Source organism: Alosa sapidissima, chromosome 13, assembly GCF_018492685.1.
Source record: "Alosa sapidissima isolate fAloSap1 chromosome 13, fAloSap1.pri, whole genome shotgun sequence".
In the NCBI taxonomy this organism is placed as follows: Eukaryota; Metazoa; Chordata; class Actinopteri; order Clupeiformes; family Clupeidae; genus Alosa; species Alosa sapidissima.
In genome coordinates, this window is record NC_055969.1 from 19,554,457 (window position 1) to 19,571,956 (window position 17,500).

The 17,500-nt window shown below is 44.2% G+C and overlaps 1 protein-coding gene across 1 annotated transcript in view; it reads right to left on the bottom strand.

Annotated features, from left to right (window-relative positions):
* dnm1a (dynamin 1a) overlaps window positions 1-17,500 on the bottom strand; it is a 74,776-nt gene that overhangs the window by 38,726 nt on the left and 18,550 nt on the right. Inside the window, 8 exon segments of the mRNA XM_042060135.1 lie at window positions 3,119-3,257; window positions 7,417-7,484; window positions 9,908-10,043; window positions 10,280-10,422; window positions 11,059-11,219; window positions 14,232-14,330; window positions 14,719-14,922; window positions 15,930-16,079. Coding sequence (XP_041916069.1) covers window positions 3,119-3,257; window positions 7,417-7,484; window positions 9,908-10,043; window positions 10,280-10,422; window positions 11,059-11,219; window positions 14,232-14,330; window positions 14,719-14,922; window positions 15,930-16,079 — 1,100 coding nt within the window.

The following is a 17,500-nucleotide window of genomic DNA, read 5'->3' on the forward strand; positions in this document are numbered from 1 at the left end:
CTAGTTCTTAGCAAGTCCCCAACACCCTAACCCTTATTATATCCCTAACACCCAAACCCTAACCCTAGTCCTTAGCACGTCTCTAACACCCTAACCTAATCCATATCATATCCCTAACACCCTAACCCTAATATTTCTCATATCCCTAACACCCTAAACCTAGTCTTTAGTGCGTCACTAACACTCTTACCCAAAACCTGATCATAAACCTTGTCCATAGCAAGTCCCCAACACCGTAACCCTTATCATATCTTAACACCCAAACCATAACCTTAGTCCTTAGCAAGTGCCCAACACCCTAACCTTAGTCATTAGCAAAGTCATCACCCTTATCATATCCCTTACCCTAGAGCGTCCCTAACACCCTCACCCAAAACCTCTAACACCTGGGCTTGAGGCTATCAAAACTATCAGACATTCGTGTTGTAATCAGGACCACACAGGTGACTACACATAGATGCACTTTTTATCTGCATGTGGGGGTTAAGGGTCATGGATCTTTGGGTGCATTGGAAGTCAGGAACTCGGTGGTGCTCACATCTCAAAACTGTAGACTCGACCGACACAAAACCCTTGACAACAACACAAAATGGCAGCCATTTAGTGGGTGCTCTGCCTCATATGCCATACTAAACCACGAGCAAATAGGTGGGTTGGGGGGATGGGGGGGGAGCATGCGGGAGTGAACAGCACACACTAATCATGCAGTGGTGGGGTGATGTGACTCTAAAGAGAGGAGAGAATGAAGAGAACAGGAGGGAAGGAAAAGAAAGAGAATAAGAAAGAGACTACAGACACCTCCTGTGGATCTTTGCTTATTGCAAAAAGTAATGAAAATAAAACTGTGATATGCAGCAGGTTAAGCAGGTTTATTTGTATTACTTACTATTAATTACTATAAGATTGCATTTTGTTATTATTGCTGTAAGTTTGGTTCAAATGTATAAGGTTGCACATTTCGTGTGCACAAGAGGGCCAACGTCTCATCAGTCTAGAGAAGGAAAGAGTTCAACGGAAAGGTGAATGAAAAGAATAGAGAATAAAGAAAAGAGAGAAAGTGAGAGATGCTCGAGAAGATGTCAGATAGATCTGTCAGTAAGGTGGGACACCTCCTGTGAACCTACAGTGGAGGGATACTCCAGAGAACTCCTGAGAGGCTAGCCCACATTGATTAGGAAGCGGACAAAATCTTCCGGAAACTAAGCCGGCTGACAGTAACAGAAATAAAAGGGCACGTAAGACAGGAGACGAGAGCGACCCAGGAAACTAATCAACCAAACAACCATGCAGAAAGAAAGAAAGGACAACACTGTTATTTCAGCATGCTTCTAAAAGTAGGAAGAACCAGACTAAGACAATTTGGCTAGCTGTTTCAAAAATTGGCCAGCAATTGCCACACAACAAGGACAGAAAATATAGTTTTAGTAGAAATTTAGTGACAGAGATAGAGTACATAAAAAGAAACATTCAAATGTGTATTCAGCCCGAATACAGGGGAGGTCTGAGTTTAGGATAGACCGATAGTTGCTGGACTAATCGCTTACAATGCTACAGTTTGGACCAAAAAGAGAGCAAAGACCCAGATATCAGGTAACTCTGGACTGGACCCTGCTCTGAGCTGACTGGAATCCAGAGGTGATCTGGGGCAGATTTGGGTCTGTTCAAGAGTTAGCGTCTATCTGCAGAGGTGATCTGGGGCAGAATTGGGTCTGTTCAAGCGTTAGCGTCTATCTGCAGAGGTGATCTGGGGCAGATTTGGGTCTGTTCAAGCGTTAGCGTCTATCTGCAGAGGATCTAGTTCCCGCACCCTTTGCACTAAAAACGGTGGTCAATTTTAAGTGCACCTGGCCGATAATCTCTCCTCATGCTTAGCTAAGAAAAGCAAAGGTGTAATATCAAACAGCTAGCAAACAGAAGCTAACAATTTAAACATTACTGAGCATGACCCTCTCTGATAGCTCTCTATAGGATTGTTTTCAAAAGATTTTTAAGGTTCAGGGTTTTTATTTTTACTTCTATTTTGGAAAGGCAGTAAAACGTACAACAGCCTTTGGCCATCTTAGGAGATGAAGCATGAACTTTAGACATTATTTAAAACATATTTCTTACATATAGTCATATCAAACTTAAATCAAATTACAATTGGTGCAAACCACAAACCCTGTTTACCCTGTCTGTTGACATTTGACGACAGAGAAAGGCGGGACAGCTGACAACATAATTGCTTGCGGTGCATGCACATACACATTACATTACATAGTGTACACATACAGGCCACGACATCACAAACCCCACCACCACCACCACCACACCACCGTACTGCACTGAACCGCTCCACACCGCACCAAGCACACGCTACTGATGTAGAGGACAGAAAAGCCATGGAGAGAGAGGGAGAGTGTGAAAGAGAGAGAGACAGGCAGACAGAGAGAGAGAGAGAGACACAGACAGGCAGACTGAGAGAGAGAGAGTGAAAGAGAGAGAGACAGGCAGACAGAGAGAGAGACAGACAGGCAGACAGAGAGAGAGAGAGACAGGCAGACAGAGAGAGATAGAGAGAGAGAGATCGGACAGTGCAGAACAAAGGCCAAGGCAGAGTGGACATGGCAGCAAGCGTGTGAATTGACGAGTGTACAACAGGACTACTACAGAAACTGATTAAGGAGGAAGTTCAGATCACACCAACTTTCCTGCAGCCCTCACAAATCAACCCCTCTTTAGTTAAGTGACTCTTTAGTTAAGTGTCCCTCTTGTAATTTTACATCTTATTTCATAAAGTTGTGATATTGCAGATCTGTTCGAGCTTATATATGCCAGACTGGTGTAAATAAGTGTCAGGCTGTTTGCCTGTTCTGTGTGGCTACCTCCAGCTGTCGATGAATGTCTCATCCCTTCATCTCTTTAATAGGGTGCGAGTGAGAGAGTAGATCGCTGAGCGTCTCATCTCTTCGGGCAGCTTAATAGGTGAGAGAGTAGATCGCTTCTTTTAGCTTTGCTCTGTCTTTCTGGCGTGTGTAAGCTGAGCGCGAGTCCAGCCATCGGTCTACCCAAACGACTAAGGCACAGACGTGGAGAGACGTGAGGTCGTGTGAATGTGAGGACAGAGGCTCCGCATTACCTTCTCGCTACACTTTCGTATGGTGGACGTTAGCTCGCTCACCACCATATCTATGCACTTAAGCACGGGCACCTGAAGCTTTTGGATCTGCTTTTTCACTATGGCCTCAAAGGCCAGATCTGGGGTAAAGAGACCGGTCCTGCAGAGGAAGAAGGTGAATGTGAGAGAGAAGAGAATAGAAGAGAAGAGAAGAGAAGAGAAGAGAAGAGAAGAGAAGAGAAGAGAGAGAGAGAGAGAGAGAGAGAGAGAGAGAGAGAGAGGAGGGTGGTGAGAGGGGGATTGAAAGAGGGAGAAGAGAAAAGAGAGAGGGAGTAGGGTAAGGAAGGGTAAGAAAACCAGCATGAGGGGAGAAGGGAAAGAAAAGAGAAAGCAAGTGAAAAGAAAAAAGACAAAGAAAAGGGAGTGGAAGAAAGAAAGACAGGAAGAAAGAAAGAAAGAAAGAAAGAAAGAAAGGAAGAAAGAAAGAAGAGGAGGAGAGGGAAGAAAGAAATACAGGGCAAAAGCAGGAGAGAGCAAGTAGCAAACGACAGTTGGGTAAGAGAAGAAAAGATGAAAGAGAGAGAAGTGATTGACAGGAAGAGGATAAGAGAAGTAATGGCCACCCAAGAAGGCCCGAATGTGAGGATGATGAGAGAGAGAGAGAGAGAGAGACAGAAAGAGAGTATACACAGATATAGACAGAACGAGTGCAGGTAGAAGAAGAGAAAAGAGGGAACATATGAACAGCACAGGAGGAAAGAGAAGGCAAGTGAGACATTGGTCATCTCCTTAAAAGCCATTCAACAGGAGGACAGTCAGGGGCTCCCCTCTCGACGTTCACTCCCCCTCAGTGGGAGAGGGAGAGAGAGAGAAACCCCACACCACCTCGTCTCTCGGCCAACAGCTTCGAGCATCAAACCCTGAGACTAAGGCAGGGACCTGGAGACACACAGACAACTCCACACCTGTCTCCCACTCCTCTGCTATGTTCTTAGGGACCAGCGTCCACCTCTGCCCTACAACCACCTCCTCCCCCTATACTCTTGCCCTTATAACCCCCCCCCCCCCCCCCCCCCAAATGAACTTGCCTGTAGAACCCACCTAATATCCCTCTTTCCGCCAGAACACCATTAGGGGGCAGAAGAGGCTCAGGACCTCGACCATGACCCTGTCATGAATGCCCTAGTTGATGTCTAGTGGAGGTCACATCAGAGATAGGTGTCAATAACTGCCAGACCTGGTCTAGACAATAACCCCTCTCCCATACCTGAGGTGCGTTTGGCACACAGTGTTTGGCAAACAGTGGCGAACGCTCATGGCGAAAATGTTTTCTCTGAACAATTAAATTTGAACGATTTGGTGTAAACATTCCATTGTCACGGTAACACCTCGTCTAGTTCACGTCCAGCTCCACTGTATGTTTATGGAGAACTACTTCCTCAGACTGTTTGCGAGTGTTCACAAACATTCACCTATGTTTACGAATTTGAACGCACCTCTGGTCTAGACAATAAACCCTCTCCCAGACCTGGTCTAGTCTCTGGTCTAGAGTCAGCCTGGCTGAATACACCCTTCAAGGGTGATTGAGGGCAATTCTGAAGTCCTACACTGTTCTGTTGTGGAGACTGAAGACCGGAGGATGGAGGTTGCCTTTGGTTCCAGGTGCGCTGCCACTGTCTCACCAGCAGGTGGCAGTATGCTGAGCTCACATGTGATCATGCAGGAATCAGGCTGCTGCTCAGTCTCTGGAACTTACTTTAGCCTATCCCCCACTCACTCTCCTGCTCTTTCTCTCTTTCTCTCTCTCACACACACACTCACACACACACACACACACACACACACACACACACCACAACAGAGCAGCTTGCAAATGTCATTTTACTCCCCCAGAGTGAATCTGTTACTATGGAGCATCTTTGACTGCTGCTATGGCAACCTGATCCCTGGCCAGCCTCAGCATAGTGAGCTCAGCATCCAGATACCTCTACTTCCAACATCAAGCTAATTGTGGCTATACACACACACACACACACACACACACACACACACACACACTCACACAAACACCAGTGCCCGCCCCCACCAACACACCACTGCCAACCAGCTACTGCAATGCGCAGGAACAGGGGCCATAGTGCCAGACAGCAAACTCTTTTTTTCCATTTTGTCTTTCATTTTGTTTAGTGCGAGTTTGAGGGGGGAGGTGGGGGGGGGGGTGTAGACATAGCCTATGCTCCGGTTGCTGGTTTACCTTCTGCGTACACTGCCTAACCGTATTGACTAGCTCAGATATGACCATGTCCACACATTTATGGCACGGCTCTTTGATCTTCCCGATCTGCCTTTTCACAATGGTCTCAAAGGCCATGTCCGGGGTGAAGAGGCCAGTTCTGTCCAGTGCATGCCACAGGGACACACGCAGAACCAGCCAAAGAAAAACAAACAAACAGGAAAGGGGGGGACAACGAAAGAGAGGAGGAGGAGGAGTGGAGGGGAGAAGAGAAAGAGGGAGGGAGGGAGGGAGGGAGGTTAGGCGGAAGAAATAAGAGTTAATTAAACAGAATTTTAAATCAAACACACACACACACACACACACACCAACACCTGCATGCACACACACACACACACACACACACACACACACACGCTCAACATTATTAAAGTTATTTCTGATTAAGAATAAAAGAAATAAAAGCTGATAACAGAGATGACTGACGATAAGAAGTAGTCAGTGCAAGCTTCCATTTATTTATGCAATCCTCCTGCAGTCCATAACCTGTTTTGGTTTGTTCTTTGGCTAGACACATCACTGTAAAACTAACATCTGTAGGCACCTTTTGTGGGAATCACCACCATCTTTTACCATCAACCTCCAGACCTCACCTCACCTGACTCAACACAAACAGCATAACAACCAGAGACTACTAGTGTTCCAAACTATTACATGTCAGAATATGATCCACATGACCCAATGGGCCCTGAGTAAAGCAGTTTGGAGGTATAATTCAACAATAATGGTGGTCACATTGTACATCAGAAACAATGGTATCTACTGGCACATGGAAGAACATATGGTCTCAAATATGAGGAAGTGGTCATATTTTACCATGAAAATACATGGTCTTAATGTAATATGAAGAGGTGGTCATACTTTACTATGAGCACTATACATGGTTTGACTCCACAGTAGAAGTGTGGCTAAAGAGTCATCAGTCATCAGATAACATGGAGTAGCGCTAACTTCTACTGTATGTTGTTTCATAGCTGTAGATAACTACTACAGTGGCCACACATGGCAAGCAGTAGTGTGATTCTCCCCAAGCAGCTCCTACTGTACATAGGAAAGGGCAGATCGGTGGAGACCAGTCATTCTAGAGGCTTGGAGCCACTTTAGTTCTGGGCAACCCTGTTTCTAACAGTCTGACATCAATCCTATGACTTTACGCTCATGAGAGCACATAAAGGCTCCAACAACAAATCAGGCCTGGGCTACACTGGGCCCGCAACTGAATCGCTCCATTCACATAATTTAAAAATAGGTTTAGGAGACTGGTCTGATACTGTGATACGTCTGATTGAACGTACACACTGCTGTGGTATAGCCATTTCCATTGATTACAGTGGAAGCTAATTGTTGCAGCAGATGCTATGCAAACTGAACGCTTCAGTTACATGCCCGTTGTAGCCTCCCTATCAGGCATTTGTCTCTAGATGTGAGCCTGTTGGTGTGGTCCGGATCGAGCAGAACCTCAGAATGACTGACAGAAGGACTGTACTCACACTCACACTCACACAAGGTAGTTACAGACTAGACCAGTACAAGAGACACACACAGACAGACGGTCAGCCAAGGCTACGAACTATACACCTTTTTCACAGCAGCCATTTTGACATGAAATAGTAGGGGAATTAGTGTTACTAATTACATGAATGAAGTCTCTGATCAATTAAAGTGTAGCAGAATCAGAACCTTAATTTAATACACCTGGGTGTGCCATAGATTTCATATGAAAAATGGCTACTGTGAAAAAGGTCCATTATCTGGGGGTCAGTCACAAATCTAATCACATTATCTGTGTATGTATGTGTGTGTGTGTGTAATATATCACTTAAAAAGATCTGGACAGACAGCGGATGCCGTTGCTGGTGGATAAGGGCAGGCATAAAGGTCTCCTCCAGATAGCCGAGGTCTATGATCAGACTTGTGAGTGACTGAATTCCAACAGATGGGCCAATGAAGGCAAAAGATAAAAAATAGAGTGTGTGGTGTGTGAGAAAGAGAGAGAGAGGATGGGAAAAGGTAAGAGCAGACGTGCCTGATGCCATGGATGTTCTTGATGGCATAGCTGATTTCCTTACGAAGCTCCTTCTCATCAAACTCCATCTGAACAAACAAAGAAAAAGAAAGTACATAGAGAGGAGGGAAAGGGAAAGAGAGAGAGAGAGAGAATATTTTAGAGAGTGTTTAGTCCCATATGTTAAACCTTAACTAGTTGAAGTCTAGAGTGCTGTACTCTGGGCAGGAAGTTAATTAGTCACTAATTAAGTGTTAATTGATTGGAAACAACCCTGTCCACATCACCTGCTTCTGAGCATTACAGAGTCAGTGCTCAAGACTAGGAGGTTCTGAGGAAAGTTAGGTAAGTGTACGTTCTAAAAACAATATTTGAAAAGATGGTTATCCTTTTTACTTTTAACTCTTTTTAACACTTACTTTTTTCAATGATGTTGTTGACAGTACCATCGTCAACTTTTCTTTGTCAACCATTGTCAACCTTTCTCACTCTCTCTCTCACACACACACAGACACACGCACACACATGAGTTTAAATTGAGTCGAGTTTCAAAAAAGTGATTTATTTTGACGTGATTTGATGCCCCGTGCATGGCAAGCTATAAGCTATTTTGCGGTTAATGCAAAAATGGCCTAGATCAAAACTATTTGGATTAATGTATTTTTGCTCCCAAACAAAAGTTTGAACGTTTTCATCCATAAATAGACCCTAGGTTGTTAAAACTTCCATTAATTAATCATCCAAAAATTGGATTGGATTCCATTTTTGAAAATTTGGCATTCAGTTCAGAAGGTATATGCATACAGTAAATACACCTCTTACTACAATGCTCTGCTGCATGTGCTCTAATTGAGGAAATAAACAAAATATATTATATGGTCATGAGATCTGTTTAGATAGAGATGATCTTTGACAGACATTTTCATACAACCTATAAAATAGATGGCATTTGCTAAATTAGTGATTTATTACATTTGCGGGAAGTTAATGTAATAACTTTTTTATACCTTCCCACAAAAGTGATAACTTCCCACTAATGTACTAATTTCTAAGCTGGTGGAAAATGAGTTATTACGGTGGTTGCAGGCGACAGTTATTACGTTCAAAAAGTGCAGATGTGTATTACGTTGGTGGTTTATTATGTTTGAGGGAAGTTATTACGTTGGTGGGTACAATGTTAACTTAACTTGCCTGTGATCCTGAGTCTGCCATCTTTTATGCTTGCCTGCGATCTGGCAGTGATTTATTGGCCAGATTAAATGTACTGCAAATGCAGTTGATATTATCCCAAATGAAACCGAACTGTTCTGAATTGGACATGTGTTCAGTAACTTTGACCCTGTTGACTGTACTGGACTGTAAATATGTTGGAAAGATGCTTTGGTGCACTATGATGTATCTTTTTAAAACATCACTGATTTATTTATTTCTATGTGATATATTTTGTTTCTGCACATGTGGCAGATTATTCATGGTGGACTTGCTCAGGTAAAATATCACACTGCAGATGTTTTGAGGACTGTTTATATATATATATATATATATATATATATATATATATATTTGTGTGCTTATACACTATGAGAGATTATGATAGTCTGTGAGAGCAGGTAGGTGTGCAAAGACAACATATTTTGGTGTAAACCTAAATATTTATGTGTTGTAATTGTGTTTGTAGATTTTTTTGTGTGTGTATGCATGTCTGCTCTGTATGTGCATCTGTGATTGTGTGTGTGTGTGCTCTTTTTTCCAGAGCAGGATGGTGGAATGTTTTACTCATAAAGGCAGAGGGCCCGGAGGGAGAGGCGAGCCATGAGTCACACACACACACACTGACACACTCAGTCACACATACACACACACACAGGCCTACACACACAGCAGCATATAAAGGTACTTTCCCCTCTCCGCGACCTGTTACTTTTGGAGCAGCGTGTGCTTTTCTAGGAGCAGGAATTCAGTCCCCCTCCATAACTTCCATTACGTGGAAAATGACCACACACACAAACACACACACACACATACACACACACACACAGCAAACGAGCCGTCACGCCTGGCTCACATGGGCTGAGCCTAATAGCAACTGGCTCTAGAACACATGGGCTAGATCAGGCCCAGATCCAATCCAGATTCACACCTGATTCATGTTATATCCATACTAGATTCACACCTGATTCATGTTAGATCCAAACTAGAGTCACACCAGATTCATTCCAGATCAGAGACAGATTACAACTAATGTATATTCATACCAGAGTCATACCAATTAGAGCCAAATCCAAAACCAGATTTATTTCAGATCCAAAATCAGATCAAGGTTGGATTCACTCCAGGCTGAGCTGGTATCAGGTTAGGCTTCTGATACCCTTGAGGAGCATAGTGTGTGAATAACTCTACACAAAAGGAGTGTGTATGTGTATAGCAAAATTGGGACGAGAATGAGTTTGTATGGTCAGCCATGAGTACAAAACATATACACACACACACACACCTGTTCACAGATACTCACCTTTACAAGCTCGAAGGGGAAGCGCTCGTGGAAGATGCGGTTGATCCTGGCACCTCCCGAGAGCTCGGCGGTGTCGATCTGATCCCCTGAGCCCTCGATACGCTTCTCAAAGTCCACTGAGAACTGCTGCACCATCCTGAGAGGGGAGAGAGGAGGAGAGAGGACAGGAGAGATGTGAGGAGAGGAAGGGGGAAAAGTGGTTATAGTCACACGTGTGTGTGTGTGTGTGTGTGTGTGTGTAAACATAATTTGCTCATGCCTTCATTCATGAGTGCCTGTTCATGTTTGGGTGCATGGGCTATAGTGTGTGTGTGTACTGTATTGTTCATGAAGGGTTGCTTGTGCAGAAGTGCTTTTGTGTGTGTGACTAACTGGAGCAGGGCTTTGGTCTTGCGTGAGGGGTCATCTGGCCTGTAGTGCTTGTACTCCTCCACCTCCTTCTCAATGGACAGCAGTTGACTCTGCAGCTTGGACCGTAGAGCAGGCAGGGTGTCGCGGATGTGATTGGTCAGTTGCTAATGACATCACAGGAAAAGAAAAACTCATATAAACCACTCAAATTGCACCATGTACAATGTACAGAAATCAGAATACTTTTTGTACAGGGATGGTAAACATGTTCAGAGTAGAACCATAGGTTATCAAGTGTCTTCAATCTTTTATTTTAAACACTTACAGTATTGTATGTTTTACTATTACTGTATGTTTATTATCAGTACTGATATTAATGTGCAAAATATATTTCCTACAAAATATATTTCCTACAGGTGTCTGGTTTGCAAAGGGGGACAACTCGGCTTCAGGAAGTAAAAGTCTTGCCATGTATTCCCTTTAGTTCTACACTTAACACTTAATTAGTCATTTAATTAATTAGCTGATTTACAGTGCCTGACTGAGTTGGGCTAATTAGAATTGGATGGTGTAGCGTACGGGTGGAACACGCATGTGGTCATCAAACTTTTACGGCTTCTACACACAGTTGCGTTCTCAACGCGAGCGACGGGAGAAACGTGACGCAGCGGACCCACAGTTCAGTTCGGCAACGGATGACGTGAGCCAATGTAAAGTGAATGGGATGGGTAAGTGTGTAGGAGCCGTTACTCTCTGAAGCTGGATGGCCAGCAGCACAGTGGCTTATTGGGGCCCCTCACCTGGTTGAGGGCTTTCTGCAGGTACGGGGTCCCCATGCGGTCGGCCAAGTGCCTGTATCCGGGGTGCGACATGAAGAACTTCTTCTCGGCTGCCATGGCAGCATGGATGTCCTTCTTGCCATCGATGTCGGCCTGACTGCGGTTCACCACGCCAATGTAACCTGTGCACATCATGGCATGTTAGATAGCTCAATGGGTCGATCAGACAGGATGTGGTTTTTGCAGTGAGGTGCGTGTCTTTTATGTTGTTTCATATTGGCAGTAAGCGCTTTGCGCGCTGCTTATGCGCCCAGAGCGCCTTGCGTTTCGTGCGCCTGCTGCGCGTTGTGATTTTGCAGAGGCGCCCTGAGTGTTCAACTCAAAGCGGAGAAGGGCCCCCGCTTTTATGAAAACATTGTGCACTTCGTGCTTTATGAGCGGCAAAGCGCGTCCTGTCTGATTGTCCCCTAAGACCTAACCCTGAAAAAATCCTTTATACATCAGTGCTAAAACAATCACTGTTAAACCAAATGAAACCAGTAGACTATGCTAACATTTTATTAATCCAGGGATATAAAGTCACACTAAGTGTAATATGGTGCATGTATACTGTAAGCTAATGTTATTTTTGTAATGTATGTGTACATTTGGGTGTTTGGTTGAACAAAAAGGCTCTTTATGTAAGTTTGTGTAAATCTTTCCTTGAACAGGCTACCCAGAGATACAAAACTAGCAAATTGTATCATACTTAATCTTGCAACACACGGATCACATTCAGGGCCCCCTCAGTCACAAGACATATCATAATCAGCACAATCCTTGCAGCTCATGTCATGAAGTTCAATTTCAGTAAACTGAATACAATCAGTTCAATCTAAACTAAAAGGCCTAAAAAATGCCCAAAGCATTGTCTAATGTAATTGTCTAACAAGCCAACTGAATTGAACTGATTCATATACATACAGCCATACAACCTTACAACACAACTTGGGTGGTTCATCATGAAATAATGAAGGAGGTTGAAGAAGAAGGGAAGAGAATGGAAGGGGAAGAGGAGAAAAAGGAGGAGAAACTGAAGGGAAGGGGAGGATGGGAATGTGTCCCCCCCCCCCCCCCCCCAACCCCCCCTAGTTAGTCTCCCATGCGTTTAAGCCCAGCAGTGAAGTTCTTTCAGCCTGAGTGGCGGCAGTCTCATGAACTAGGCTTGTGGTTTCATATGCCAAGCTTTAACATGGGGAGAGAGAGAGAAAAAGAGAGAGAGAGAGAGAGAGAGAGAGGGACTACAACATAGAGGTCTCCACACAGACTGAGTTGAGATGGAAAAAGTGCAAATCAGCAAATAGCATTCGAGGGTTGCCCATAAATATGTTTTATTGCGATAAAAGTAACCTTTTCTCCAGATGTGGCTGAAATCAAGACATTGTTTTTCACTTCCTCACTCTTTCCAAACCTATTTCTCTCTCTCTCTCTCACTTTTCCTCTTTCTCTCTCTCTCTCATACACCCACACACACACACACCGACACACACCTAAACACACCCCTATCCACACACACACACTCACCCTCCCACACCTACACACACCCAACCACACACATACACACACACACACACACACACACTCTTTCTCTGGCTCTCTGCTTCTCTCATCCTTCTCCCTCCCTCTCCCTCTTTCTTTAACTTCCTGTCTCTCTCTACCACACTCTTTCTCTCTTGTTCTCTCTCTCTCTCTTTCATCTCTTTTCCTTTCAGCTCTCCCTGTTCCATTGCGACAGACGTTGCTGCATTGAGCTGTGCCACTCTGTCTCCACCAGGGGGAGACACTGAGCTTATTTACACTCTGCTCCACCAGCCTGAGCTCAATCCTCCTCAGGCTCTGTGAGCAGCAGCACAGCAAACGCCACCATCTTTTCTCATGAAAACAGAGTCCTCAGGCGGCTCCTCTGCTGTTAATGGGCACTCAGCTGTCAGCTTCTATAGGCTACTCACTGACTGAGGCTGCTGTACAAGACTGTCCATTAGTGCTAGAGCTCATGGACTGCAATGACTCCTACAAATACAGAAATGGGATTCTGGATTAACACAGGCAGCCACCAATTATGTGAGGCATAGTGTCGGTCAGTGGAGAAATACGCTACTGTGCTTCACTGCCCTGTTGTGTTGTGCTGTGCTGTCCCCAGGTAAATAGTACTGTTCTGTACTGTAATAGTAACTGTACTGTCCTGTGGTAAATAGTACTGTTCTGTACTGTAATAGTAACTGTAGTACTGTAATATACTGGTCCTATAAGATTCACAATGTAGGATGTCTATCTCTATATCAACACCTTTCTGAACTTCCTGATCATATCACCGAGTAGCCAAGGATGAATGCCAAAGAACCCTGAGATGAATTCTAAGAGAGATATTTCTAGTGTCACACATTGAGAGTCCCTTATTCAATTGTATTGTATTCCATCTATTCTACTCTATTTAGCTCTGAGCAGCCCTAATCAAAATGACTGAAATTATATATTAATATTTTTTTTTTATGCACTCAAGCATCCTTGATGAGCTATCACGAGTGCAGATATGAGCAGCCCTGAAGCAGGGTAGGTTAGAGTTACATTTACATTTATTCATTTAGTAGACACTGTTATCCAAAGTGACTTACGTATGTCACTTATATTACAAGGTATTACATTGTCCCCGGAGCAACTTGGGGTTAAGTGTCTTGCTCAAGGCCACAGCGGTGTAAGCTGGGAATTGAACCCACGCTAGCCCAGCTCCTTAACCACTACGCTTCCACCAGCCGGGTTAACATGGGTAGTTCAGGGTCAGCAGGTTTGGGTTAAGGTAAGCAGGTGGTCTCAGTGGGATTGGTCCACCACTTCACCTGCATGGGCCACCAGATGGCGCAAAAGAGCCCTAGACAAAGTCTACATGTGTCTCTTCCACTTATCGTAATGCTTCACTGTGGCTATTTAATTAGTCTGACTATGATCCCATTTGAAATATGGTGATATCAAAGCGGTAGCACCTATTTGAAATGTTACATATACTGTAGTATACTAATATACTGTACCATCACATGAAACACAGCCTCACTTCAGTGCTTCACTTCTAAGTAACTGCAATGAAACTCAGCATCAGTATCTGCACGTCTCATTAGCTGCATTGGATGTGTGTGTGTGTGTGTGTGTGTGTCTTCTCTGACCTCTTCGCAACGGTAGCAACTTGTTCTCCAGGATCTCTCGAGCGTCAGTTCCTTCATCCATCAGGTCCAACTTAGTGATCACTCCAATGGTCCTCTGACCTGTAACACAAACATACATAAACAAACATATTCAAACTCACATGGAAACACTCTCTCTCACACACACACACACACACACACACACATACAGAGAGAGATAAAATGAGAGTGAGAGACATGCAGACAATTCCAAATAAGATATAAGTGTATCACTCAAAGACTCGGACTTGTTTTGGACATTGGAAATGGGTTTCAATGGCCTCTTGGCCAAGCCTATTTAGCCTACATTAACACATCACTCATCAAAGGAACACAACTGGGCACTGACTGGGCTACAAATAAAACACACAGACAGAGAAACAAACAAAGAAACAAACACATTAGCACACATGCATACACACACACACACACACACACACTCATACATCTACTCTGTATAATCACACACCCTGTGGGTCGACCTCTTTGGCGATCTTGAGGGCGTCCGAGTTGGCCAGATCCGCATTGGCTGGAGAGACGGCGAGGATCAGGCAGTTATCCTTGGTGACGAACTGCATCAGCATTTCCTTGATCTGCTGCTCGATGTCCGACGGCTGGTCCCCCACCGGCACCTTGGTCATCCCCGGCAGGTCCACCAGAGTCAGGTTCAATACTGCAGCACACCAGCCAAGCACAGACACACAGCTCTCAGTTTTTAACAGGAAAGGTTACTTTTTCACTGTGTGGATAAGGACTCAGAGCTGTTCAATGCTGCAGGAAAATGTTTTATTTTTAATAATTATAATTACAGTCGGAATGTTTGATTAGGGAGGCGAATGTTCAGTGGGAATGTTTGAGTCGGGAGACAAGGGATCAGTAGGAATGTTTGAGTCGGGAGACGAGGGATCATTGGGAATGTTTGCGCTGGGAGACGAGAACTCAGTGGGAATGTTTGATTAGGGAGACGAGAGATTACATCAGTGGGAATGTTTGAGTCGGGAGATGAGGGATCATTGGGAATGTTTGATTAGGGAGATGAGGGATCATTGAACATGTTTGATTAGGGAGATGAGAGATCAGTGGGAATGTTTAATTAGGGAGACAAGAGATCAGTCGGAATGTTTAATTAGGGAGATGAGAATTAGATCAGTGGGAATGTTTGATCAAAGTGTAAGCAAGCCTTCAAGTCTAAGCACTCCAAACAACTCTAACCCTAACACCAATGAACTCTTTATATGAATATGTTCAGAGTCAGTGGGACAATGTTCATTGATAATATAACATTTAAAACAAAATTGAGTTAAAACAAAGTTAAAAAGAAGTGGTGGTGCATATGCTCAGAGCCTGTTCTGTGCATTGACGCATTAAGGAATGTTATTAGAATGCTGGATTGTTCTGTTCTAAAGAATCTTTGACGTACATTTAAAACAGGCCTGAAAAGTCCCAGAATGCTTAGCAGCAGTGTAACATTGGGGGAGTACACTCATAGGGTCAGGGTTAAGCTTTACAGCAGTTTACAACTGGGGGAATAGCATCGTAGAGTTAGGGTCAGGGTTAGGCTTTGCAGCGGCCTACCATTGGTGGAGTAGACTTGTAGTGTTAGAGTTACTGTAGACTTTGCAGTGGCGTATACTCATAGAGTTAGGGTCAGGGTAAAGGTTAGGCTTTGCAGCAGCGTACCATTGGGGGAGTAGACTCGTAGGTTGATGGGCACGGGAGAAATGCCCTTATTTTGCCCAGTGACACGGTCTGTCTCCGCCTCGATCTCTTGTCGCACCTCAACAAAGTCTGTGAACTTCTTCCCTTTGCAGTGAAGAAACTCCGCATACTCTGGAAAGAGACAAAAAGAGAGAGAGAAGTAGTGAGAAAAATAAAGAAGGAAAGAGAAGGAAGAGAGTGAGAGAGAGAGAGCGATAGAAAGAGAACAATTACTTAGAAACAGAGACAAGCCAGTATAAGCAAGGTAAAGGCAGGAAAAACAAAGCTAAGAAACATCAACATTAACATAAACAAACATGACATCATCCAGCATCACTTGGCCTTACTTTAAGAACTTTCACTTTTACTTTCACTTTTGTCAAGGCCCGTGCACACTAAGCATAAGTATAAGTATAAGTAAGTATCGGAACTCCCCCTATTACCGTCTGTCCTGTATTTCCGCCGTCTTGTGTGTATGTGTCACTTAATATCCATTTCTATACAAACCAAGACAGCGGATTCCTAAAGAAACGCAACCACCCACACCATAGGTGTATCTAAATTAGCTATATACCAAAAATGACATTTTACCATGACTCGAAGAGCTGTAAACAGTGTTGTAAGGCTGCGTGTATTCCAGTGGAATTTTTATTTCATGACGAGAATTCTCGGTCTAACCATCCATGTGCCGTTGAAAAGGCGTCAATAGGCGACCCATCAGGCCAGCACTATAACTCCAAGCGTGGTAAACAAAATTGGATATTTCAGGCAGTAAATGCTCCCGTTAAGAACCAAACTAGATTTAGTTAAAATCTACACACCTATGGCTACTGAAAAATGTAAGCTTCATTTAGCAAATGTTATTTTGAAGTGTTAAAAAACATTGTTGTTTTAGAATTTCTGAACAAAAGTGGTGATAATTGGGTGCTACGATAAGCATATATACTCTTTTGATCCCGTGAGGGAAATTTGGTCTCTGCATTCATCCCAATCCGTGAATTAGTGAAACACACTCAGCACAGTGAACACACAGTGAGGTGAAGCACACACTAATCCCGACGCAGTGAGCTGCCTGCTACAGCAGCGCTCGGGGAGCAGTGAGGGGTTGGGTGCCATGCTCAAGGGCACTTGAGCCGTGGATGTGGGCATCGGAGAGCAGTGCTCAACCACTTCCCCTGTCCACATTTGTCCTACTGGTCGGGGATCGAACCGGCAACCCTTCGGTTACAAGCCTGAACCCCTAACCAGTAGACCACGGCTGCCCCTAGTGGCCACTAATTACCACACAGCCAAGGCCCAGCTGGTCTCCACATTGCCCAACCCCATAGTTACCAGTTATCGGTAATGAGCCTGAAAGGATTCCTCAGCTCTACAAAGTGTAACAGAGCAGGGATCACACTAAATCTCCCACAGGAGATCGTAAAAGTGGAAACAGCTACACACACAGACACACACACACACACACACACACACACAGTCTCTAAGAGCCTGACATCACTGTGTGCGGAAAGGAGAACCATGGAGGATAAACTCCCACAGCTACACTGCTTTAC